The sequence below is a fragment of the Thunnus albacares genome, chromosome 1, assembly GCF_914725855.1.
Source record: "Thunnus albacares chromosome 1, fThuAlb1.1, whole genome shotgun sequence".
In the NCBI taxonomy this organism is placed as follows: domain Eukaryota; kingdom Metazoa; phylum Chordata; class Actinopteri; order Scombriformes; family Scombridae; genus Thunnus; species Thunnus albacares.
This window is the reverse complement of record NC_058106.1, coordinates 10,555,679-10,583,667: the sequence shown is the minus strand read 5'-3', so window position 1 is coordinate 10,583,667 and position 27,989 is coordinate 10,555,679. Positions and strand designations below refer to the sequence as shown.

At 39.4% G+C, this 27,989-nt stretch overlaps 1 protein-coding gene across 3 annotated transcripts in view; it reads right to left on the bottom strand.

The window, feature by feature from the left end:
• Nucleotides 1–13,066: 13,066 nt before the first annotated feature.
• LOC122998142 (carbohydrate sulfotransferase 8-like) overlaps nt 13,067–27,989 on the bottom strand; it is a 190,888-nt gene continuing 175,965 nt past the window's right edge. For all 3 annotated transcript variants that reach the window (XM_044374923.1, XM_044374850.1, XM_044375008.1), the window contains exons 3-4: nt 19,599–19,636; nt 13,067–18,120 (exon numbers count right to left, since the gene is read on the bottom strand). In XM_044374923.1, coding sequence (XP_044230858.1) covers nt 16,930–18,120; nt 19,599–19,636 — 1,229 coding nt within the window. In that variant the 3' untranslated portion in view covers nt 13,067–16,929. The remainder of the gene's footprint in view (nt 18,121–19,598; nt 19,637–27,989) is intronic.

Below are 27,989 nucleotides of genomic sequence, written 5' to 3'. Positions count from 1 at the left end.
TATAGCGCAGGGTTTAGATGGAGATATCTGCCCAGAACACCCCCCTCCTCACTCTCAAATGAAAGCGGGCAGCCTCCAGACTTTTGGAAAATAAGATTTTGGCTGATTATTGTTATTTTTCAACACATATAGACACAAATGGAAGTGATGAAGCGCCAAAGTGTTGCGCCACTTTCGCACCGAGTGAAGGGGAAAGAGAGTCAAGCAGGTGCTCACACCAAGGAGACGATTATTTATTTATTTGCATGTTTGTTTATTTGCGGGTAAATAACTGTGAATAATTGATGCAACATTGAGACCAGTAATTACTCTGTACCAGCATCCTGAGAGAGGTGTAATATTCGTTTCTTGATATTTGGCGCCAACCAGTGTAGGAACTTATTATTGGTCCACAGGAAACAGATGAATATAAACTCACTATTTGGGAACCTTTTCTATTGTTTATTACCTGGCAGAAATTATGATGTGTTACAGATCTTATGGAACATTAAAGTTGTTTATTATTATCTTACCACCTATAATATTTCCGTTGACTTCTAGGGACTACCATTAAATATCATATAGCTTTTGCATTCAGTAGGCCTAAGTATGATATGATCAGAATTTAAATAGGAAATAAAATAGTGGTGCTGGAGATATTTGACAGCAGGACTGGTGGGAGTGTGAGAATGTGTCTTCCTCCTTGAAGCGGGCCAAGTCTTCGTAATTAGGCAGACCTCAGCGCGCCTCAGAGCTCTCCCATCTTCCCCTCTGGCACAGATTTGTTGTTTCCAGAGGTACAAACTGGAGGGGAAACTGAGTTTTTTTTCTCATTAAAGGAAACAAGCCCGGAGTTAGTTCAATTACATGAAGTATGCAGGGATGTTGTAAATTTAAAGATTTAAATAGCTTACAAAGTGGCCCCGGGCCCCATCAGTTAATTTCCTTAATTTATGGATTTTAGCGGAGTGTCTATGTGAAAGGGAAGAAGTAGGTCATCTTGAGGATTTGCATGCAGCTTTGAGATTTCACAACAGATCCAAACAGCTGCCCTCCTGACCAGCAACTCAGCAGGTGAAAGGACACTCCAGCTTTTTTTATTTCACTGACACAAACATGTCGCCATGATGAAAAAAGGGACTTCTTTTCGTTTCTTCTGGGAACAAAAATGCAGATCTGATTGTACTATTTGACCCAGGTAATGAGATTATTGATGCAGGAGCAGACAGAGATAACGACTCTGTTCTAAAGGATTATTCCACTGAATATCACACGAATTTAAAATGTTTGCCTTTCTGAAATTATGAAAGTCAAATTCAGATAGCTTTTAAATCTGAGTTAAGATTTTTTAGCAACAATAATCATTCAAGTGCATATATGAAAGGAACAACTGAAAATCAGTCTCCTTCAGACATACTGTATGTTAATGAAGTGTATGAATTAATATCATGACCCTATGAGAATTATAACTTTGCCTCCAGGTTCAAAAGCAGGTGCTATTGCCTGAAGTCCTACAGGAGAAGACAATATTGTGCCTTTCTCTTCCCATGCTTTGTCCTTTTACCAGAGGATGATATATGATTTTTAAGACTTTTTTATTATATATCAATTACATAATGACAGCGTGTAGTATGCTTAATTCCAGATTTAGGGTAACCAGTGTTATATTCTACTTAAAGTGCTCAAAAATATTCTCGCACCTCAATTTCTTTGACAGAAATTCATAAATACAACTTTTCTGAGGTTAACTCAGATTCTGTCAAAACATGGTTTAACACTTGAGACACATGGGACTTGTTTTGTTGAACTAAACGTATGTTTTTTTTTTTTTGAAAAATCAGATTGTGCTGCCAGGTCAGGGTCCCACACTGAAGAATCACTAAGTTCTGCTCTTTCTATACATAATGGTGCTGGATCACAGTAAGGTGGAACATAGTACCATCTGCTGGTTATCAGTAACATTGTGCATAAACCATCATTGTGGATGATCATTGTATGGAATATCTAGTTATGTATATCTACTTCCTGGTAATTTGGGAGACCAGTGTAGATAAATAGATGGAGGTAAGTAGAACACATTTACAGTAAGAGGTTTCAACTCCCATCTGAGCCTATTTGTTAAAAAAAAACATCTATTTAGTGTTCCAAAATGGCACATTAGTAATTTCCACTTAATGCTCCAGGACATCTGGCCAATGGATTTCTTTTTTTTTTTTGGATCTACATAACCCAGGTCACCTACAAACTGTACTTATGCACTGAGGTGAAAACAGTGGGTACAATACAGTCACATCCACCCGTCTAAACTCCAGCATTTGCAAGAATCTCTTTCAAGCATTTCACATCAGATCAACACTCCTACTTTCCCCTCTGGCATGTGGAGAAAGTTTGAAAAGAACATTCAGAACTTGCTTTTAGTAATCTGCATGCTTTGTGGAGCCCGGTTGCTGTCAATCGCGCCGTTCTTCCAGCCATTTGACATTCTGCTTGATGTTGGTGTGTGTCTGAGGTGCAGCAGCGACACTTATTGTTCATTATTTCAGAGAAAGAGAGAGAGAGAGAGAGAGAGAGGAAGAGAGAGAGAGAGGGTAAGAGGGTGTCAGTTTATTAATAGAACGTGTGGGGTTGTGTTGCACACAAACACCCAACAAGCACAGCGCAGAATTCCCTCAAGTGCTTAATGCCGGCAATTAAGTTTCTGAAAAACACAGAGAGTGTACTTTCTGTGTATGTCTGAGAGATGCTGTTATGAGTCAATTCTATACAGGTAAAATAGCAGTGACCCTGATGCTTTCAAGTTATCTCTTTTGTTGTACTCAGAATATTATGAGACATTTAGTGAATATTAACCAACAGGAAAAATGTTGAGTACTCCTAACAGTCTTTTTACTCCATTTGGACCTTGTCATTGTTTACATATGTCTTAAAATTGTGAGCATTTTAAAAGTGAGCTTTCCTTATATAAAAACTATAGGACAGAGGAGGTAACATATTCAGTATTTCAAAGGAATAAACCGAAGACTAGGGAAAAGGAAAAGTTTTCTCTTCAGATTTAATTAATCAATAAATCCAAAAGCATATACAATATGCTGCACAGGCAGGAGTTAAAAAGGTTAATAAAAGTGTAACTGAGTGACAGTATAACCATTGACTTGTAGTTACTGATGGCTTGATTTGAACTGAAACAGAATTTGTTCATTTTTCAGCCCAAACTAGGGAGAATGGCTGCTTCTCTCTCAATAACCCAAGACCTTATAAATCAAATGTTACATCACTTTTCTGGTCAGGTACAGGACATAAATCATGACAAGTATTTGAGATTTGGCTAAAAGAATCTCTTTTGCTGCCATCATGTGGTCTGAGGCTCTAATCACAGAATACATACAAGCAGTAACTAACTGCTTGGTACCTGTGAAGAAGGCCTGTGGGTAATAGAGGCCTTTTTCATCATGTTCGAAGGTTGATCATCGTCATTTTCTATCAAATTTATGTATGTGGGTACGGGGCTTGAATTATGATGTGAGGGTGTAAAGGACACATTTACAAAATGTCAAGAAATTAGGCATTTTGTCTGTTTAGTTGTACTGTGCCTTTGTGTTGTGTCCCCTGTCGTATCCATCATCAAACTCTCCTAACCGCTCTCTGAAATTCTTAAAAAAAAAATCCTCTGAAATGTGTTATTCTGCTTCTGGCTTTAACCAGTGTTACACACATCCAGCATCATGCCTTGAATATACGAACAGAGGAAAAATGATCTTTTGCCTTCGTTGCTACTACTATTTGGTTAGCAGTAACAGCGTGAACAGTGTGATGTCTCCAATCACATCTGGTATGCATCACATACTATTCCTCCCCGCTCTACGTGCCTTCGGGGAAGTCCCTGGCACTGCAGAGCACCCACAGTCCTCATTAGAGTGCATGTGTCATGATGGCATCAACCCGCAGCCTTGACTTATGCTTTATATTTACAATCATCCATCACAACACAATCATGACAACAGTCAGTCACAGATCTCGTCTTGAACGGTTTGAGCTGATCCGGCTCGTGTTTGTAACTCGTGGTACGTACAGCATCCTCAAGGGTATTTTTCTGTCTGTAGCCGTGTTGTTGAGACTAGTAATGGCCTGAGACTGAAACTGGAGTCCCTGTCCTTTTGTTGTGCACTGAGCTCCCTAACAGCACAGAGGAGGGACAGGGTTTGATGTGTCTTCTGAAGGCCTGCTGCTTTGTCAACACTGAGGCCTCAGCACTGACTCTATGGAAGCTGAGCGCCTCAGGGTGACAGGGAGGGGAGGGGAGGGGTGGGGTGGGAGGGAAGGGTGGGTCACTGCAGCCTGGTAAAAGAGAGACAGAGAAAAAGAGACAGACAGAGGAAGAGAGAGAGAGAAAGGGGGGTGGGGGTGCCAGCAAGTGTGGCCAGCGCCCAAGGCTAGAGGAGAGTGCTCTGTGCAGCAGACTGCCTGATAGGGACTGAGGCTGCTGGCTGATGACATTTTATGGTCACAACATGCAATCCCACCAACTTTAGTTGGTGAAAATCCAGTTTTCATACGCTGAACGGTGGTGGGTTTTCTTGTTAGAGCCACACAAAGAATGATGGAGTTTAGTGTGTCATCATGTCCTTTGAGTTTTAATTCTTTTACAGTAAACAGAACAGTGGGTGGTAAAATAATAGACCTTCTTCAAGTAATTGTGTAGATTTTATTTTGCAAACACAAGAGCTTAAAAATCGCTGTGTATAATTGCACTTATGAGCTTTCATTAGATAAATTAAGGCATAATCTGCTGGTGGAAAGCAACTAAATACCTTTACTCCTACTGCCCTTAAGTACATTGTTGAAGTACCTGAACTTTCCATTATATGCTACTTTATACTTCTACCCCACTGCATGTCAGAGGGAAAATTGTACTTTTTACTCCTCTACATTTATCTGACAGCGATGGTTTGTAATAACTTTCTGGCTTGTCCCTGCACTGTTTACTTGGAGCCCTGTTAGATGTCTATGAGCTGTTAGCAGTTAAACCAAAGAAACGTTTTCCCTCTAAACTTCTCAGATGGTTTAATCTGTTTTTATTTTAACTGTTTAAGGCCCAAAGAGGTAAAACGATTCAATAGTTCACAAAAAGTAAAGTAGAAGTCCACAAAATAAATATCAATTTGTGTTGTTTTTTCTTCTTTCTTAACCCATTAATCATCTCATGACTAGACTAAACTTCCTAACTATATATGCTACAATTAAAACTAGCTACCCCTTGACCAGCAACAGTAAAATGCTGACGTTGTTTTGTTACTTTTGCCTAAGAGTAAAAAAAAAAAGATAAATCAATGCAGCAGAACCAGAGATATCATGTTTTTCATTTCACGCATGTTTCTTCCTTGTCAAAACCCGGTGCCTACATTACCCAGAATGCAGCTCAACTCAATTCACTCGATTGTACAGATTTTGGTGTGTTAGCAGCTAATGTAGCCTTCAGCCCCAACAGACACCACAAAGGGTTTTATACAACTTTTTTTCATATATACAGTACTACTCACCAAGACCTGTGAACAGTTTTTGATGTGTAATTTAATGTACCAGTGGCTGATATAACACCACTTCCTGTATGGTAGGATTCATCAGCAACATTTCCACAAGAACAACCAGAGCCACTGGTTTGTGTTGGATATAGTGTTGTGGGCCTGTTAGCATATGATAAATCTATTTTGTGCAGTGAATCAGAGTCTGAATGTGTTTGCTGTCCTCCAGAGGGTGAGACAGAGCTGAGGCTGGGGCTTGCCAGAGGCGCTGCTCTCTCCAAGGCTGGCCTGATGCAGGCTAAAAACACTTTGTGTTAAGTGGCCATAAGTAACAGTGGCTTTCCATTGTGCATGCAACCAGAGAGTTTATTCTCTCACACATCATTATGGTTCACTTGTGTCTGTGTGTAATCTCAGTGTTGCTTTCCCCTCTGTTTCAGTTCTGACCTCATCCTGTCAGTTTATACCTCTGATATGGACCATTACTCCACTTCTGTGAAGCTACTGTTTAGACGGGGAGCAAAGCACTGCTAGTCAAGAGACAGTTTGGATCTTCTTTGGTTGGTCTGGAGGTCAGACACAGAGCACAGAGCCCCCCCACCACACACACACACACACACACACACACACACACACACACACACACACACACACACACACACACACAGGAGTTACTTAACCATATAAGTAATTTATTATAATTTATAAATTTAATAATATATTATTATTATTAGTAGTAGTAGTATCATTATATAGATTCAGTTTCCCAAATCTGAGATTTAGCTGCTTTTCTGTTGTGTTAAATCATCATAAATAATATATTTTGGGTTTTCTGTTGGTCAGATCAAACAAACAGATTGAAAAAGTCACAGTTTTCTGCCATTTTACAGTCTAAATGATTATTGTCAGATTGATCAATGATGATAAAACTTTGTCGCAGGTCTAATCAGATTAGGGTTATATTCTCAATTAAATTATTAGTTGTTCAGTCTGTAGTGTGACAGAAATCAGCTAAAAATGTCCCTGTCACTTTTCCAAGAGTGTTTGAATGTCTTGTTTTGTCCAACCAATGGTCCCAAAAGCATCAAATCCTCAAATTGGAGAAGCTAGAACACTTTTTTTTTCTACAAAAAAAAAAAAAAATACAGATCTGCATGATTCATGTGAGTCACATTTTCAGGGTGGAAAATCCTGAAAAATCATATCCCCATTTATTTTACTGTTCAGTAATGTGGAAATATGTCCACAAGTCAATAACCTTAAACCTTTCTCATGAGAGCTTTTATTCCAAAGCGCTACATGCTACAATTTGTTTTCTTCAACTAAGAATCATAAATACAATACTTCAATATTTAAAAGCTGCACTAATCAATATTTTTATATTAACGATTGATGAAATTAATGTGTGTAATGTGAAAGGGCTGTCTGACCCACAGAGAATTATCACCTGACTGCAGTTTAGCTTTACAGATCGTTTAAGCACCTTTCAGCTCACTGTTTTGGTTTTGCAGCCCACAACTTGGTTATTGTTACTGTTTTGGTTCAGTGTCACCTTTCAGCAAAAAAACCCCAACAAAACCACTGTGCAATACTTGCTCAGCACAAAATGGCAAACGTAGCAACTAGCTTGTGAGCACAGCATTTAGCAGCTAAAGAGCCAGATATTTCCCTCTGGAGTTTGTGGGGAGCAAAACAGAACTAAAAGCAGAGTTAATAGTGGACTTACATTTGTCAGGTAGCCAGAAACGATTGGATGCTAATGTTGCTCTGTGTCTGCTGGATGTATAAATAAGCCACTGTTAACTAACATGTTCGCCTTACAAACTTTGTAAAGTGATAGTATGTCAATGTTGTGTTTACAGCTTGTTGTGCAGCACATAGGTGGCCAGAAAAAACCCCAAAAAACAACAAAAAATAAAACCTGACAATTAATGTAAGTATGAAAAGGAAACTATTTACATGTCTAAAAATGACTCTCTTTGTCTCAACCTCAAATTAATTTTCTAAACAGTTAAAATAGTCAACTGAAAATTTAGTTATTCTGAATGTGGTTACAAAAACCTTATTCAGTGTGATCATGTTTCTTTACTTTCTGTGCACTGACAAAAACTTTCTCTTTGGAAACCCTGAGTCTTGGGATTCATCATCACCAGGATCTAATGAATAACACCACCACTGTGACCTGCTCGGGAATGAACTGCTGTGAGTCGGCGTGGTGCACCTGCCTTCTGTCAGGCAGCCATAGCGCTGCAGCCAAGCCAGCCAGCCTACAGGCACTCCTAGATAACTCTTGTCTGATTAGCTCCTTAGGAGGACATTGTTCCAAAAGCAATTCAATAAGACTCCCAGTATTAATTTAGTCCCGAGAGAGAGGCCCATCCATCCTAGGTAGGACGGGCCGCGCTCAGGGCCTACCCTACGGCCTGCTAATAGCACGGCACCTCCCAGCCTGTCACTATAAGTGATAGTCTCTGCAAGTTTGTTGCCTTGTTGTGTGTTTCTCCCATCAGGCAGTGTGCCTCCCTCCCTCCACTTCTCCTTCTTTCTCTCCGTCTTTGTCAGCGGTGGTTCAGGGCAGGTGTCTTCTCTGTCACTTCCATCACTCACGCTGCTTGACGAAGGGAAGACACAGTTCAGAACACGACGGGAGCAGGGGATGATTCATTGAAAGCTCGCCTCTCTTGTTGAAAGGGAGCAGGAGAGAGAAACAGTGGCTGCCTTTTTTAGTGTTTGTGGGAGCTGCCAGCCATGAGGAAATAAAGAGGAGAATGTGAAAACGCTTTCAATATTGTTGAAGCTCCGCGAGTTACTCCAAAGCAAATAAACTTCTTTTAAAAATGAGAGGTTGACGCATACTCTGATGTGTGATGCACCTTTATTGATAAAGAACCCATGCTGTTTTGAACTGGCAGGGGATCCCAGCTGGGATACAGAGAGCACCAGTATTTCCCTCCTACATGTTTGTTGTTTCTATTTGAGAAGCAATGCTGTAATGTTGGGAATAGGTGAAGAAGACTGTAACTTTACAATGTGTTCCTGTTGAAATAGAGATAAAAAAGAGGAGGATTTCCGCAGGTTAGAGTTGTTTGAGGTCATTTCATCTGTTGGGCTTTAAACATGAAGGAAACATTTGAGACTTTTTTCACATGTGGCGTTACTTGATATAAACAACTGTGTTGTACTATGTGTAGATATTTTGTGTAGTATGTGTGGAATGATGGAAAGATACCATTCAAATGCAACTAAAATGTCTTATATTTAGAGAAAGTTTTCTATTTTTTAGTTAGCATTTTCCCTCACCTGCCTGGTTAACAGAAGTTTCTCAGTGCAATCTGTAGTGAAACAAAAACTGCCAGACACTGTTGCTAGATTTCTCACAGTCCTTGACAATTTAAATTCTTAAAATCAACCAGTAACAACTACTTTTTTTGGACAATGACAGACAATTTCAATATCTTGGCTGTTAAAGCTTTTGGGAGGCAAACTGATATTATTCATGATGATCATTTGCTTTTCCAATACAAGCAGGTCTGATTCTCACGCTTTGACACAGGAAACATATCGAATTGCACACTGCTATGTGATGTCATATGATTTTTCTGTGCAGCCAAGAGAGTTGGCAACGTCGTCTTCAACATTGGAACACTGTGCTCAGTGTTGGAAGGCATTGTTGGGAACAAGCGGACCAACACTGCAGCACAAGTTAACTGCAAAAGCTCACAAACCTTGCTCTCATGCCAATAGAAGAAATGACAAGTTGTATTATGAGTATTATTATTAGTTATGTGCATCATTAATATATTATCTCTAATATAGTGGGTGTTTCAGTTAGATATCCACACTAATTAGGCTACCTGCTGTTATGGATATGTGTGGGTTTTGTTACATTAATGTGTGGTAATTTGTCTTTCACTCGTATATCTTTGCATTTCCTCGTCTGCTCTTCACACTCCCATCTCAGTGTACCTCCTTCCTCCTCCTGTCCATCAGCATCACCACCCAGATGTTTGCCTCAACCCTTGACGTGTTTTTACATTAAAAATACATCCACAATATGCTGTCATTAGAGGGTGGGTAGGTGGAGGTTTAGGGGGGCATGATTGTATAAGTATGAAAAAGCAAAGCGGAGCATTATTTTATCAACCTAAATGTTTCCCAAATGTAGAGATATAGCCCCAAGGTTAAAGAACCACTCTGCCCACAGCAGCTTGTGTGACTGGCTTAATTATAGATCCTGTGTTTATTGATTGGACTTCATTAAAGCTGCTGCATAATTCATGTCAATGGCGGCGTATAGCTTAATTAGAGGACTTGCAGTGGCTTTCATGGGTGTTTTAGTGTAAAAATGGAAGCATGACAGGTGGTAGCAGCAAATTGGGTACCAAAGTGCACATTACTATACTACACATACCTCCATGTGCGTTGAAATACTTTGGGGGCATTGTTCTTTGAAAACAAACCAGTGTTGGGGTTTGTAATATTTCAGATACAGTACTGCCATCATGTGGTTATGTACAATATGTCTCTGGATAGAAGAGGTGATACACAGCAGGGCTTTTCAGCTTTCTAAATATACAGTGATAAAATAGCTGCAATCAAGAAACAGACACAGATCTGAAAAGAGACTTGATAGGAGAAGAGCAATGAGAAAAACATGATGTTTGATCTGAGTATACAATACTGATGAAATTAAATAACTCTTAATTTTTTTCTTTGCAGAACTATTAAATATAAACAGTGGAGGCGATTCATACCACTGAAAGTTCCTGCTGGTGCACATAAGGAAAAAATTAAGTTATGACAGATTAAGATATTAATTCTGTAAATCCATTCTCACAGCAACACAGTATTATCGCTGGTTCCATCCTGCCAAATGATGCACAAGTGCTTGTTTCCAGAATGAGCAACGTGTTGATTAAAGGGTTGGGCTAGTTAACCAAATGAGTTGTTCGGGAAGAGCATGTCCTCAACAGGACTAGAGTTTTGAGATTTCCCCCATAAAATTATTTCCCACTTGTCATTTTGCTTTGCTTGATTAATAACAGAGCTCAGGCAAATCATTTTAATGAGGTTTATATCACTGAGAGACGTGTCTGGAATGTGCTGCAATGCATTGCCAAAACAAACAAGGATTTCATGTGGAGGGGGGAGAATTAACCTGGCATGCATGTGAATCAGAGGAGTTTTCTTATTGACGTTTGAGGAAATATTTTCTGCCTCTCAAATGTCGCCCACTGAACCGAGGAGTCAACCCCTCAAATTGTTTTTGTTCTGTTAATAAATGGGAGATTTTTACAAAGGCATCGATGCAGTTGTTGCCATTGTTGTGAGTGTGTGTAAGCAGCTCGGTGTGTGAGTCTTTGTACTATACTCGTGTGTGTGCCTGTGAATGTTTGTGTGATAGAGCTTTGTCGTCAGAGAATCAGCAGAAACCTGTCATCAGCCATGTTAAAGCTGGCTCGAAGGCAAACATGAAGATTAACTAAGGAACTTATAATAATAATACTTGAAAAATGGAGCAAAGTCTCTTTTTACAGTCCTCCCGACGAAGGCGAGGGTTGTTTATCACTTTGGGAAGATGTTTGGTTGCCTCCCTTGTACGTCTGCTTTGGGCCCTTAAGCTGATTTAGCTACACAAGCACGTTCTCTTCAAAGCATGTCAAGATTTTTCACGCACACTAATGAGGTAAACGGATGGCTTTTGTTTTCTCCACAGTTTTAACTTCCCCCAAAGTGCTCTCATGACTTATACAAGAGCTGTTGCGGAAATCAGCCTTGAGCATTTAATCAAATTTCTAACTCTACAGAGTGATCAATTTGTGCTGCAATATTCATCCGCCACACAAGCATGCACATAATCTCACACATACACACACGTACATATATGTCAGCACAACGACAAAAGAAGTAATGCCGTTATTTGTTCTTATTAAAACAATGGAAGGAAAAATGCTGCTGTGACAGATTTCCCCCTCTTTTAATTCTAAGTATAGTGTGAATAATGCAAATAACTGTACATGCAGGCACCATACGGTACCAGCTCTGATCTAATCACAGAATGTAAATGAAGCACACGCTTTCTTCAGAACAGCCACTATACAGTATGTCTACATATAATGGAGGAAAAAAAAGCACCAATTTGTTTTACTTCTACACATGAAACAGTGCATTAGCATTCATTTGCAAATGTGTGGGTTTGTAAGGAAGGATAGATGGATAGATAGATAGGTAGAAAACAATGAGGTAAAAAAGGTAAAAGATTAAAAAGTCAGGTGGCCAGGTAGATATTGGTACTAGGGATGTCGGCTTTGGTTAATTTTGCTCTCAAAAGACCGACACCGACATCTGTTAACTGGTAACTAACCAGTTAATATTTAAGAAAAGTTGTGAGGTAGCACCAACTGGGTGATGGCCTTGGACTAGTGTGCATCACACTTTCTCCCTTCGGCTAACAGCGATGTGATCTTTGGCTCCGACTGTGAGCCATCCTCAGACATGGCAGCTGGGTGCTTGTTCTTAATATGGTATAGCATAGTGCTAGCAGCGTATTGGCCTGAATATAAGATGACCCCCCCCCCCCTTTTTCCATCAACTGTTTTTGGAAAATAATGTTAGTTACTTTTTGAATGTAATACATAATAGTTTAGTTAGTAGATACATATAGTAGGTACTCACAGACTCTCCTACCAGGCTCTTGGGAGTGGTCAAAAATCATTTTCTCTGGCAATAAGTATTTACTGCCTGTTTGTCTTTTTGACCTCCTTATCACCTGTGACAGTGGCATTTGGCAGCTTGACATATTTCGTTTCTGCAGTAGTCAGCTTTGGACTTGTCTTGAGTCGTCATGAATTTATTTCCTCTGTGGCAGAAAAACACATTACACAAAACTCCTGCAGGTTAAACTGGACTAACGAAACACTTTTAGTGCTGACTGACTAACACACTAACTATAAATAGGCTTTAAGACACTCACTAGCCTAGTAACATTAAGGCTACAAACAACCCATAATGCAACACTCCGTGTAGGAGTCAATTTTACACCGGTACCAAAGATGCTGTATAACTGAAGCGAAACTGAATTTCTGAACTGTCTCTGCTGGTACTTTATGCATTGAAAGAGAATATCTGATGCTGTGAAGACGTAATTGTCTGGACATTAGCGGAGTGTGTATGCAAATTAACCTATAGACTGACATGCATAACTGGTTAATGGTTAACCACTGACATCCCTAATTGGTACAGTGGTAAGGTGCACGATTGTCCATGGATGTCAGAATTGAGTGTCCTAAATATTGAAACCTGAATAATCTACACAGTGTATATACATATAACAGCAGCTGATACAGACAGTACACCAAAGATGATCAAAATATCAATCAAATACAACAGATGTGATGGACATTGTAATAAAATAAAAGTTCAGGTGAGCAATGAGCCAAAGAAAAGCCTTGTAATATCATTTTTCTTCCTGGAGCTCATTAGCTGACTCTCCAAAGTTCATAAACCACATTTGACTTTGGACAAATGAATTAACAACACAACTACAAGTAAAAAAAAGTAGAGGCATGTTGAAAATGCTAAAGACAATTTATTAGTAGACACTCATCAGCCAGAAATAGTGACCACCTGACGAATGTCTTCCTGAAATACACCATTTGATTGGCAGTGTAAAATAAGGCAAAGGGTTTAAAGATCATATTTTATACACTTTTGCACCAACAATAAACAGTTATACATTCACTTGTTACTGTAATTATGCTTTTAAATCTGTTCATACACCCACATACCAAGAAAACTTTATTAGCAAGGGGGCAGTATTTGCAAGAGTAATACTCATCATAATGCAATATCACTTTTGGCCAGAGATTGGCTATATCTACATAGAATCTGACCACAACCTAAACAAAGATTAGATTTTGGAATTGCAAAAGCCAACACACTAATGAAAAAAAGTTCATACAATTACCATCACCATGAAAGGGTAATACCAGCAACATTGTTGAAGGTCTTCAAAAATTGATTATAGTGTGTATAGATTTAAATAATGTGAATTTCCCTTAACCACAGGCAAATACATCTCTTTATAAAGTACTTTGTTACATAATGCACATTTCAAGCATGTAGCTGAATACTGACTGCTACTTTGCAGGATACAAGCCGCAGGTTGTTCCCAGCACCCCAGTAATAAATCAATCAATCTGTCACAAAACATATAATTTAACTCACACAAGTATTCTTTCCAATCTATTATTTTGGTGTCATAGTCATCATATTTAGTCACCTCTCCATTGCACCTGCATGTCTTATCACTGTACAGTAAGCTTAAACTGTGAACCAAGAAACTTTCATTTGGAGAAACCTTGGCTCAGGTCTCCATTTAGTCAATATAATCTTGACGATTTACAGTACATGATTAGTGTGGTGAATTGTTCTGTTTCAGTTTTTGTTCCTTTTTTCTTCACATTAAGTATTTTTGGCATATTTAATATTATAAAGTGTTCCTATCGATCCCCAATTCAAAAATGTTTGGATTTAAGAATTGCCAGTCTGTGCACTTTCCACCAGTGCACATTATTATGTGGTCTGACCTGCTTCAAGTTGTATTTAAGAAAAATGTTTTATTAGTGCCAGCTGGGTGGTGTATTGGGAAAATAGCAGTAATGTTACACACAGGGTACTGTACCTGCTGTACCTGCAATTGTGTGTCTTCTAGCAGTGTGTATATATGTTTCCAAAATTTGCAGGGAAAAAATGTTGCAAAAATTCTTAACAGCTTATTCAGTACCACACACACGCACACGCGCACACACAGCGGAGTTGCTATGGGTAAAAATGTCATTAGCCGGGATAGGTAAGTAGGTGGAATGCAGCTCATCTGTACAGGGTCTATTATCCTATTGAGAGACCAAACAGATAAGGGGAAAGTAATTAAAGAGCTCATTTCCAAAATGTTATATATCCATTTACATTAGAAAAAAACATCTTTTGCTATACCTCTAAAGCACAGAGTGGTATCAATTCATCAATCAAACTTAATTATCATCTTCTTTAAATTGTGCCACAATTTTTGCAGTCTGTCAGTTTCTTGAGAGTTAGACTTGTGGTTTTCAGCTGGTGGATATTTTGTTTTGGAAAGAAACTCTTCAGTTATCCGACACTCTACACTGGTATTACTGAAAGAACAATCAATGACATCAAAAAGGAAATAAACATAACTTCACCAAGAAGCACTGAATATATATATATATATATTTTAGAAATACATAGAAAAATATATAGTCATCTGAATGCCCATAATACAATTTTACACAGTAGAGTCAGAAAAAAGCCTATATGATGGTGTAGATTGGATGTGATTCATATAGAGGGTACAGTGTTACTGACAGTGTGAGATCCATTAGTGATAGGGGGGTTGTGCGATAGATGGAGAAGGTAGGGCACGCTCTCTTCTTCTTCTTCTCCTCATCACTGTCTAAATGTCCAAATCATAAAATTTTAGACTGTTCGGAACCAAATCTAAACATCTGTTTTTGTGTGTTTTTTTTGTCTTTTTATCTATGGTAGGTACGAATGATTACTAAGTCTGTAACACTAAACAGGAATTAAGAGATATTGGCAGCGACATTATGTACCCTGTTGGATATCCTGCTTTTAAACAACCGCCACCCAAGTACCTCTAGTGATGGGGGAACTACATGTATGTGTTAGACTAAAACACAAACCTAACTGACAAAGTTAGAAGTACAAAAATGCTACAATAAATGCACACAGCACTTTTTTAACATTTTAAGATTTAAACTATTTATAGAGTCATATTTTGTTGTGGTTTATGTTTAGTAAAACCATTTACATCAAATATCTGTTTTAGTATTCATTGATAGAGGTATACTGATGCCTAACCTGCTGTAAGTCAAATAGTAAATGCAAACATTTCAAATTTAAAACATACAAATGCAGAGAGTTCATTTAAACAAATTGTACTACATGGCGTGGTGGGTGAGGGTGATTTGGGTTAGTGTTTATTACTTGGCCTTCATCTGAAGTCAACCAAGGACTAAAGCAATTATATTCATAAATGTCAGGGTGTAATTAATTTAAAGGTGCATTTTAATTATTTAATATGACACATTTTGAACATTTCAAACTCTTCATTATTCAGATTTGTTGTGATCTGCATGGAGTGGTAGGGGCTCACATAACATACTGTATCCTGAAATAACAGTAATGCTTAATTTTACAGGTTCCTTAATTCTATACTGATTCCCTGGTATTTAAGGGTTAATTTTTGGGCATTTTACAGAGAGCATGGTGCAATTTGAAACAGATTATAAGAAAAAACAGAAAAAAGTGTCAAGTTGGTGTAGTTGGTAAGTACCCACTCATTATATTTGGGTTCATAGTTGTTAATTTGCAAAACTTCTTAATAAATTAGACTCTTGACAATTCTTTAACTGAAAGAAAATACTTAGTTTTAAGTGTGTAATTTTGTTTGTTAAACGATATATGAACACATCAGGTTTTATCAATAATTTCCTAATTTCCTAAGTAGTTGCTGTGTAACTTAATCCTTAGGACATTTCTTTGTCTTTATGTGGTCATTATAGAGGTTTTAATAAACAACTCAATAAGCTAATATGTAGTTTGACACACAAAACTACACACTGAAAACTAAGTATTGTCTTTCTGTTAAAGAATTGTAAAAGCCTAATTTATTAAATGTACTACATATGAACTCTAATGTAGAGAAATGGTATTTATCAACTCAACCAACTTAACACTTTTTTTTGTTTTTTTTTTCTAATAATTTGTACCAAATTGCACCTCCCTCTCTGTTCTAAAGAAGTAATGTTCTACCATTAAATAATTCCAAATTACTTACTAAATTTTCTAGGAAATTAGTTTAAAATGAAAGGACCTGTAAAATAAAGTGTTACCGAAATAACTTCTGAATTTAAGAATGTGACTGGAACCTATATCAAATCACACACAAGCTGTGCTTAAGTTGGATCAAACCTTAAAATGCATTTGCAAATGCTATTTGACTCACAGTATGGCATAATTTAAAGCCTGTTGAACAATAATTAATTATTCTTGAAGCATAACATTTATGATTTTAAAATTCAACCTCACCATGTGTGCTACTTGTGAATAAATACCTTGATTTCAGGACAAGTTAGAGTATTTATTACATCACATGAACTTTTTCATTACATAGTTGTTAAAAATTTGAGATACTGTAATCTGGTAGAAATTTATTCATAAAAAGCAGCCAAATTCAGAGGAAGTTTGGTCTCTGATCTCTCTGCTTAGATGCAAAGATCCATGTGGGTATATGAGTGAGCCTCCTTATATTGGTAAGATTACTATCGTGGAGAGATGTAGAAGTAGTGGAATGTGACTGTGTTTGGGGAAGAGTCTTGACAGGAGTCAGTCAATATAAATCTTTAAAAGGTTTGGAGTAGTTAAACATCAGATAGTCCATGTAATAGAAGTCATAGACTCGCTGTCTCTCCAACATGCTGACCTGTGAAAAGTATTTTTGTGTGATTGGCGTAGAGGTCTTCTTGTCGGCTGGGTTCCTATCTTTAAAACTGGGCAGCCTGACGTTGGGTGGCGCCCCAGTCAGTCGCAGGAGAAAGTTGGACTCTTCCTCCATGTTCTCAAACTTGCCGATAAAGTCGTAGTCTATGTGACAAGGGTTGCAGATCTGATTTGCCTGCTCCCAATGGATGTCCATTCCCACAGGTCGGTGGACGTCCAGCAGGTACTGGACAAACTCATGGAATGTGACCCCGTTGCCTGTCTCCAGGGCTGCCTTGGATGCATTCACCCTGTACTTGTTGATGATGGGTTTCCCAAACAGGGAGTGGTAGTAGTCATTGGGATTCTCAAACTTGTCCCTGTAAGCAGACACTAGTCTCTCCAAGGGCTCTCGGACAAACATGACTTTGGTGTAGGTTTTCAGACGGTACATGATTCCCTTTTGGTCAAAGCTGTTAAGCGTCCTGAGATGGTTTCCATTGTGGACTGTGTCGTGTTTAAGGTTCTGAATATCGGAGGCCTTGCCCGCCAGCACTATCAGGGTCCTCTTCCAGTTGGAACAGCCCGCTTTGGGTACCTGGCAGTACAACAACTTGTACTTGTCCTCAACAAAGATGTCTTTCACGTGATGACGTGTGACAGTCCTGGAGATGCTGCTTTTGTACTTAGCACACATCTCCTTCATCAGTTGTCGACGTGCTTCCAGGATATTGGAGAGCTTTCTCCACCTCTCAAGGGATAAAGAGCCTGTGGCAGAGGAGGACAACACTGAGGCAGAGGAGGACAAAACTGAGGATGAGGAAGATGAGGAGGAAGATGTGGAAGAAGAGGAAGAGGAGAAAGAAACATTATTGGTGGTGTGATGGATCGGAGGGGTAGTTTTCAGCAGTTTGCGCTGTCTTTTGGAGACACGAATCAAGCCTATGTCCTGCTCCGGAGACCCAGGGGTGGCCATCTGTCCACTCTTCTCAAAGTGTGGGAACTGCATTGGAGGGATTGGGCTGGACAAGATGTCTTCTGCTGTTTGGAGGTCCTGATAATTGTCAGATTTGCCTCTCCTTCTGTCTTGAGTGGAAAGAGTCTGTAAACAATGACAGCACAGGTTAGAGTAGACATCGGAAGACATGTGTTTTGACCAAACAAACAAACAGACAACATTTTCAGGTGATAATGTGGGTATTTGTGCAAGAACATAGAATTTATGCATTTTTTTGCGCTTAATAAGGAAGTAAATCTGAGCTTTATTACCAAAAACAATTGACTGAACAACCACATTTGACACACATGTTGCCTTCAGTACTCAAAAAAGGCCACTTGATGGTACTGTTTCACTATGCCTTAAAAAAAGTCCAACTTTGTTACAGGCAAATGCCACACACTGGCCGATGCCATCCATGACCTATCAATAAACTCAGCTGTAATATCATATAAATGTCTTATAAACACTTAATGGGTAATCTAAATTAGAATCATCTACTACGTGATTACCATCAGAAGATGCCCAAGGCCATCATGCATTCTGACATTTTATTTCAATTAAATGCTGTAATGGCATCATAAAGCCAATGGACTGGATGTATAATTTTAATTTTACAACAGACAAGGTGATGAGACCATCATGAATCTTGGCTCATCCCCCCTGACTTAAATGGCCATATCCCTTCATCTGCAGGGACATCTGGAGGGAAAAAAGGAAGGAGTGGTTCCTCCCTGTCTGTTTAACGTGCAAGGCGAGCGCAGAGCAGCAACCTATATGCCAGACATCACGTTCTTCAGGGTTTGCTCTGATGCAAGTCTCTGGTGCTGATGATCACAGCAGATGAGAGCAATCTGGGGTCAGCTCAGAGAACATACAGTAGTATGAGTGCTACGTGTCTGACATAGAAACCTAGTTTATGGATTGTCTTGGAGTCAAAAGTGATGTTACTCTCCTCTACTATCTGAACCTTGTAGTCAATGCTATGATAAAGGCTTGGTTCAATTTAGGACACAATTTACTCCTGTATCTTTTTATTCATACCATTGAGCTTAATATTGTTTCGTTAGAGCAGATGAGAACAATTCCATTCAAACTTGCTGTTGTACCAAAAATACAGGAACTGACCTCAAAATGCAAAGTTGTATTGGTACAAGCAGACAGATAATCATAGCCAGCCATTACTGCTATGCAGTGGTTACCAATGCTTAAAAAGCTTATTGCAATAAATGAGCTCCTTATGAATCATTGTGCTTTAGTTAATGAATGTTGGTTAACTAATAACTAATAGGAATGGATGGAAACAAACCAAAAACATACATTCAAGGAAGGAAGCTTCTACAGTGGAAGATGAAATAATAATAATAATTATAAAAACCTCTAGGTGTGATCACTCCCTGAGGGACTAGGTATGGTTCGATTGTGGCCGACTGGCTGAATGCACAGTGTGAGGTCAGACTCTCTTCACAGATGCTATCAGACACGCTGAGAGGTACAAGGCTGACAATCACTTTTTTGCAACAGATAACAGGTGGGAGAAACCTGCGTATCTGTGTGTTGGGAGAAGTGGAGTAAACACGTACCTCTCTGGACTGCCGTGGAGTGCTTCCCAGCTTCACGCCTGGGGAGAGAGAAGAGAAAAGAGACAAGAAAATCAACACTTAAGTAAACAACACGTATTTTTGTCCTTGTGGAAGAGTGTTAGGCGCCTCCGATGCATCAGAGGCACCAATAATTTAATGCTTCCTATCATTTAGCACATCTACGTCTGAACCCCAGCAAGCCACCACTGCTCCACTAGTCCACAGAGGGAAGACAGGTAGCTCTATCTGTGTAATGAGCTGCCACAAGCATGAAAAGTTGGTAAATGAGTCGGTGCTCCCAGTAGTAAGCACTGAGGATGAGACAGGGAGAGGAAAAAATAAAGCAAAAAGCAAAAGAGGTAAATGCAACGTTATTTGTTTAAATTTAGGAGGAGAATGAAAGAAAGACAGACAGAAAGAAATGAAATAGTTATAGTTTGCAGACCAGTAGAAAGACAGAAAGACACACAAAGATAAAGTTGCAGTTTGTAAAATTTCTAGAGTGATAGAGACATCCAGATTGGTTTTGTGGCAGCCTTGGGGATAGGTGGTATGTGTATTGGCAGATGTGAGGCAGCAGGACAGACGATGTGTTTAGTGGTCTGTCTCCAGCTGGACATCTCCTTTCCTTAGGTCCCCCCATCCTGCTGACATGTAATCAGGATGACAGCTCTGAGTGGGGCTGCATGGCTGCTGATGGGGGGAGCGCAGACACCTCTGCCTGAGTGGCCTGTCACTTCCAATTTGAGGGTGGAAGTGATAGGAACCTGCACAGGGGGGAAGGAGGGAGGGCTGTAGATGCAGGCCACAACCTTCCCTAAGTGATGAGATCTGCAGAGCCCTATCTCACACTTAAACACGCCTCGGTGGGGAGGGAATAAAACATGTTGCCCAGATGCAATGTTGTTTTAGATTAGTATGCGCTGGAGAGCTCTGTGCCGGTGTCTGGCTCTGTGTGTTGAATCTTTACTTGTCTTCACTCTTCTGAACCAGACGCTGGAGGAAGAGACGGAGGAGGGATAAGAAGAGGAGGGGGCTAAAGGGGTGGCGTGTGACATTTTCTAATCTTGTTTAGGTGCTGCTGTGCTATTTGATCTCCTAACCCTAATGATAGCTCATGTAGGATGTGGATCTTTAATATCAGTTTACATTGGCGTATATATAAAATGCATGAATATTTATTACAGCACACAGAGATGCCATTGCCAGGGAAACACATAGAAGGATGACAATAGCAACAGTCTTTTAGTGTCTGCTGAACTGATGAAGCGATGCAAGCCCCTTGTAGCTCTGACCATCTTGTCAAGATACACGCTTGGTTATTGATCTTGAAAACCCCATCAAGGTGGTAATTGAAATCTCCAAAGGTCTAATTGGTTCCTTCTAGAGGTGTTTTGTCTGGCTGTTGTTACAAATTTGTCACAGCTGTTGATGTCAATACGATAGCACTTCCCCACTCAATGTCTCACCTTAAATTTTAAAGCCTTTAATGTGTCAGTCTGCTGAACCACTGACAGAATTCAGGACAAAAATATATGATGGAATACATTATTTAGTTTCTTGAATATTTGACCTTTATTTACATCCTTTGTTCTGAAAAGGGAAAGGCTTTGAGAAACAGAAGAAATGAAATGTAACAAGGCTAAATTAGATTCAAGCCCAAGGCATTGAACTGAGCATACAGGACACACAGTTGTTCTTTTCAGCACTCAGTGACAAAAGGTGTCTTGTTAAAGTTGTTTTGAAAATGAGTCTGACATGGCTTGATGTGATTAGAGAAATCTAGGCTTAAAAAGCAGTTACAGAGTTTGAATTCGGGCTTTGAAAATGCAATATGCTCCCAAGATGGGAGCCAAAATCACATTTCATGAGAGGAACATTGTAACTCAAACAAGTAATATAACAATGTAAACGGAATTTCAAGGGGATTTGTAAACATCATTTATCTCTGTAGTATCTATTTGGTTGAGGGTAATAGTTGTTGTTTGATTGCAATTTCACACTCAGTCAATTCCACTCAGTATAACTATGCTATTGATTTTTACTGCTGTGCAGCGAAACAGTGATAAATTGTTAACACTGAGGTTTCATCCAGTGAGATGCAGAAAATTCATTCTGGTAATTCCACATACAGATGTAGTGGCTATGGAAGAAACCAAAACTTTTCTGAAATGTATTTTAAAATGATAATATAAACCTGAATGTTTCTTCCAAGATATGGTTTGGCATTGGAGGCAGATTGCTGTTACTGTATACTGTAGCATTCACAAAAAATGCTCTGTAGCACTACTGGAGAGATTCAGGATAAATGTACCAATGGGGAATTCGTTAATGGGAAGAAAACAGGCAATCAATAAAGCTGAAGTCTTTTTGTTAATCCACACACATTAAATGTCCAATTCTGGTAGTTCTGCTTTGTGTATTTTATTTGAGAAGCTCTTAAGGGTTCAGGGAAACTCTTAAATCTGTGCTCGGTTCATATCAGAAGAGGGCCTCTGATAAGTTTTGCTTTGATTCTCAGGTATTTCACTATAATTTTGGTGATGATGGAAGCTGATTTAAAAGCAGAATGGACTCTTGAGCCTTGTCCTCTGATGCCCTCTAAAGTAACCTTGAGCATCCACCTCTCTTCCAGAGACAAAGTGTCTGAATATTCATGCAGACGACCCTGCATTACTGCAAGGATCCACATAAGCAAGGGCCACATCATTAGCAGATCCATTATCATCCTTCCCTCTCAAAGACCCTTGTACAACTCTCTAACAGAGACATACATCAAACATCTTTCTCCCTGCCACCGCCGCCGAGGAGGAGCAGAGGACAAAAACAATGTGAGATAATGAGCTTGTTAAGTGAAGGATTGTGGCCCCCATGTTCTGGCAGAACTTGTTAAATGCCCGTTTTTAACCAGAGAAAGGCCAGGAGGGTGCTAGAAACCAGACAAGGCGTGTCCTCCCCCAGTCCACTATTCAGACTAAGCAGTCATGCTGCGCCACCATAAACCTTTCATTAGTCATTCAGCACACTGAGCCACTGTGACCCCAACCAGCTGCACTCCCCTCTCTACCCAACAAACCACCCACACCTGCACTCTGCACACACGCTTCTCCTCCACTTGACTCTGTGTGGGAATACAGGGCTCTGGCATGCTGGTGTGGTTTATCAGAGGAAAAACGCTTGAGAACAGAGGTATTAGGCTTTAAGCTCTGGTCCATTGATGTTTTAACTTGTTGTGGTAAGAGATAAAACGATGTTTCAGTTGGTGCTGAAATCCTCCAGGACTGGGCCAGTGAGAGCAGCTGATGGGGAGGAGGAGGTGATGGTTGTGCAATCAGTGTTTCGGGATTGAAGGTATGCTTTGCAGAGGCTCTCTAAAGACCAAATGCACCCTGTCTAAAATTTGTGTGTATTATCATCTGAAGATTGGCTTGTGAAAGAAGGCTTGGAATCTCTAAGATTCCCTTAGGTGTTCACAGTTCAAAGCGTAGGTTTGGCCAAAAATTAATCAATATCACATCTTTAATCCAGTCAGTCACTGTAAATGAAAAAAGCAACCAGGACAACAAGGCACAGATTGCTCCAACTATTTTTAGTAGTAGGAACCATGATGCCATACTAGACTCAATCAGTAGCATTTAGTATGAAAAGAGACATTGTATTCTGATTAAATAATTAAGTTTCACACACTAATTCTGAACTGCTGAATATGTATCAGAGGCCTTGGATTCAAATCAATAGAGTCATGGGCTGACAGTAGCCCAGTATCGTAGGAATTACACTCATTTTGGACGATTATGCACCTCATGATTTATGTCAAATGCCCAGAAGTAGAAAGGAATGAGTGAAGTATTTTTACTGAAGTACTGTGCTTAGGTGCAATTTTTTGGAGGTTTTTCATACCTTTATTACAGACAGTAGAGAGATGGTATGAAATGAGGGAGAGAGATGCAACAAAGGTCCCCAGCTGGATTTGAACTGGAGACATTGTGGTTAATGGTCTAAGCCACTGGGGCACCCCACTTAAGTGCAATTTTGAGGTACTTCATTCAAGTATTTATTTTCATATACAGCTGGTCATGTGATCAATTAACAATATAAAAATATTGATTATAGTCGTAGCGTTGAGTACATTTTGCTGACAGTATTTCTGCACTTTAAATTGAGTGTTTTTACATCGTGGTATTACTACTTTTACTTAGTAATTAGTAATTAGTAAATGATCTGAACACTTCCTCCACCACTGCCAAAGCCAATGTTCAGAGCCAAAGCAGGAAGTAGTCTGCCATTTATATCACAGGTGAAAAGTAAGGGTGTGGGGTGGTGGGAGGGGAGGGGGGCAAGAGGGGGAAGGGATGGATGGGTAACACATCTGAGTTTGCATGAAACATTTGCATTTTTATTAACTGTAATAATTTCCCTGACCTCAGCTGAGAGCTTTAATTGTCTGTCCTGACCATACCTTAATATAGTTTAATTTACCATAACCACAATCTTTCCCTGACCTTGACCACACTGTAGTTGCCATGTGCAGATATTGTAGAAGGCAAGAATTTAAAATTATTGGTGCGTGATGTATAAGAACGGTGTCATTGAATGTACTGTAATCCAGGGTTTTGCAGAATCTTCCAATATCAACGTTCTTGTCTTTAGTTGGCTGACAGTCTCCTTTGTGGTTGTACAGTATCTAGAGTTTAACAAAAGTGTTGCTTTGTGTTAGCTTTTTAACTTTTCTTACGCTGCATAAAATGACCACAGTTTATCTGCTAATCAATAACCTAAACATGACTTCTCCACTTTCTAAGATACCTGGAAATTAAAACTTTTTACTCTTTACTTTTTCAAATAATAACACAGGAATTCCCTCTCTCCTCCTCTTAACTTCTGGACTACTAACTGACGGAGCACAGCGCCAAGCAACTAGCACCAGAAGACATGCCACCTACAAAGGTTATAAAGCATCAGAGCTGAAATGTCTTTTTCTCAAGGAAGAGGGCAAAGCTGTTTCATTATTGCTGCTTTTGGCATGCTGATAGCCTCTGTATTCATTTGACATTTTTGTTTCTGGCTCTCTGTCCTAATTACACCTTATTAGTGTGATAATATTATTGTTTGTTTCAAGCACGGCATAATTACAGGCTTAAGATTTATGGTTCAGGTTGTGGAATGGGGGCCTTTCCCTTGGACTTGTACAGGAAGGCGACTTCTGTTAATTCTACTGTATTCCTTTCTGCTACAGAGGTTGAGAAAGGTCATAGATGGCTTTATGCTCCTTTAAAGCTACATTATACTTAATGAAGCCAAACTTATTAATGACATGCCACTATGACTTTATAGTACATTTATGAGAGCCTGACAAAAGTCAAATGAAAGAATGAGACAAAAAAAAACCAAAACAAAACACAAGAGGGTATAAGATGCTGACAATATCTGCATGATTACATTTTTATTTTAGTGCATTTGTGCTGTATTCACATTAAGGTTCTGTGAACGGTTAAATATAATGTCTGGTAATTTTCATGATGAAGGGCAATGTAGTGTTGTAAACAGTGGCTTACTACAGCGGTGTGTTAACCTGCCTTTCAAGCTTTTCTCCTAAACCTCATCATGACATTCTTCTGACCTCCTCAGCGCAATTCCTTTTTACTGCACCTCAGAGGGTGCACATGAGGATAGAGTTATTAGTGAAATCCATAAATTACATGATGTTCACAATGCCATGTGTGGGCTCCCCTTCAACCTCTGACCCCACATCAAGGCCAAATGTTGAGAAGACTCAAATCATCAGGGATGTGCTCTCTCATTACTTGAAATTCAAATGAAAAAGAGGACACTTCCTGCAATCCCCCTGTCACATTAATTCAGTGTGGCCTCCATGCACCATAAATAACACATAGGTTGGCTCATAATTGTCAGTATTAGAGCTAAACCTACAAAGACGACATCAACATTCAGTGAGATAAAAACTGAGCTCAGTGGAAGACTATTTATGATGTGAAGCTGTGGTGCTGCATTAACACCTTTGCACTATTTTCAGAGCACTTTTCTCTGTTTCTCTGAGGCAGTGCAGCTGCTCAGCTCATGCATCAGCACTTATACCATAACGTCACTCCTACGTATGAGTTCATGAATGGCTGAAGTAGTATATATATGAAAACTTCAAAAGTACTGAGGCTACCTTTTATGGTACTTTTATAGACTTTTTCACAGACAGGATCCTCTGTATCTCAGAGTAATTAATGAAATTGAGGCAGTGAGATTTTCCTCACTCTAAATGGACACACTGTATAGTGCTTTAGGAATGAAACCCTTCATATAGAGCTAAAAAAAAAAGTGAAACTGCACTGAACGATAAAAGGAAACGGTCACTGGGGGGCAATAAAGTAGCTAGCTATAATAATCTGCCTCATGTTTTAATTTGCTCCAAATTGTGTTATCTTGGGCTTCTTTTTGTGTGCAACTTTAACTTCTCTTCTCACTCTGGTAACTTAGGCACTGAACACAGCGGGAGGGGAAATAATGAACTACATAGATAGGAAGTTGCTCAAAGAGGATATCAAATGTGGCGTTATGACAATTCATTTTGACAACAATATATTCTCAGAGTCGAGCCTACTTGGGGTACTTTCAAGGTTAGGAGATGCAAAGACTTCCTTGGGCAGATTTCCATGGAAACCAAGAGTCAGAGAGCTGTATGTGGGGGTGTGGTGGGAGGCGGGTTGTTTTAATGCCATGTAGAGGATGGGGCCCTGGCTGCTTGCATGAGGAGGGATGTGTAAACAAATGCTGCCTGTCAGCTGCAAGCCCGGGGTTAAGTGAATTATCTCGGCTGAGACGAGGCGCGGCAGGCTTTAATTGGCACATATCTTATTTAGACACTGCAGAGCTCTTGACCTAGGCGCGCACTGCAGTACTCTCTTTGTGAGCTACTCCTTTGCTGCTGAAAATAGGAAGCCAAAAGGGATACAAAAAGTTCACAAAAGTCTAAGTGGAGATTTTGAAAGTTTGCTGGTTAGAAGCCAGACATTTATGAAAAGAGTTCACACAGTCAAATCTGTAGGCAGTGTTGCTGTATGCCGTCCTGGAACTTGCACAGGCACAGCAAGATAAAGAAGGGGATTCAATAGAGCTGATGATGACATGAGAGAAGTGATGTGCTCTCATGTGTCTACAGCCTGAGCACCGAGTCGACTACTCAAAGGGGAAGAGAAGACAGACTGTGAGGAGAGCTGTAGTTGGGACCAACCAACAGTACAGTACTACATAAAGAAGAAATACAAGGATGTAGACAGTGAAAATAATTTGGCAATTACATTACTCTCAAAATAATAATAATCTATAATATATAGGATAATAATAGTCACAAATCTGGCCCTCTACCAAAATAACTTGGCCTAATATGAATATTTCCTTATTGGAAACTCTTATGACACCTCAAAAGGTTAAGCCATGATTCCGAAATCTACTTTAGCTATGACAATATAAATATGTTGCCTGTTTAAATCTCAATTAAAATAGCATGAAATACCCATTTAATAATCAGTATCCTGTGGTGAGTAAACAAAGAGCTATGCTACGCTTTAGTTTTTTCGTGCAAAAGCCTGTTTCCGTATAAGCAGAAGAAAAGCGAAAATGATGTTGATGCTTTCCTGCTGCATTCACTCCTGCACAGCCCAGACACCCATGATAACCACACCAGACTACTCTTCATTGATTTCAGCTCTGTGTTCAAGACAATGGCACCTGACAATTCAGAAACTACACCGAGGCTAACTCCCTTCCCCCACTTGTCCAGAGAATTCATGATTTTTTTAAGCAACAGATCACAATCTGTAAAGACTGAACACATACTCACCACCTCTGTCATCATCAATACCCATGCATACAGGGCAGTGTCCTCAGTCTATTCCTCTACACAGTGTGCACAGATGACTGTAAAAGTAGACACTGTGTTACCAAGTACTGAAACTGTGCAGATGATGCAGCCATTATTGGCTTAGTAATTATGGACTTCTGCAATACATTCCTTAACTCACTGTCTCTTAAAGCAAGGAAATGCTAATTAGTTCCCCCATTACCCAACTCCGCTTTTTCCACTACCTCCACTCTCAGAGAGAGAGGAGGTTGTATGCATTCACATATATTGATGTTACTTTATTTATAACCAATTCATCATGGACATTGACAAGCACTGCCAACAACAACTTTTAGTTGCCTGTAAACTAAATATCAGTTAAGCCACACCTCTTCCTGCTATACCAGACAGTAATCTACTATATTTTGTCCTACTATAGAATCACAAACTGGATATAGTTCCTTGAAATTTCATGTATCCATTTGAATGGTCTCCCCACCCCCATTTACTTGAAATCACCTCCTAAAAACATGAGAAGC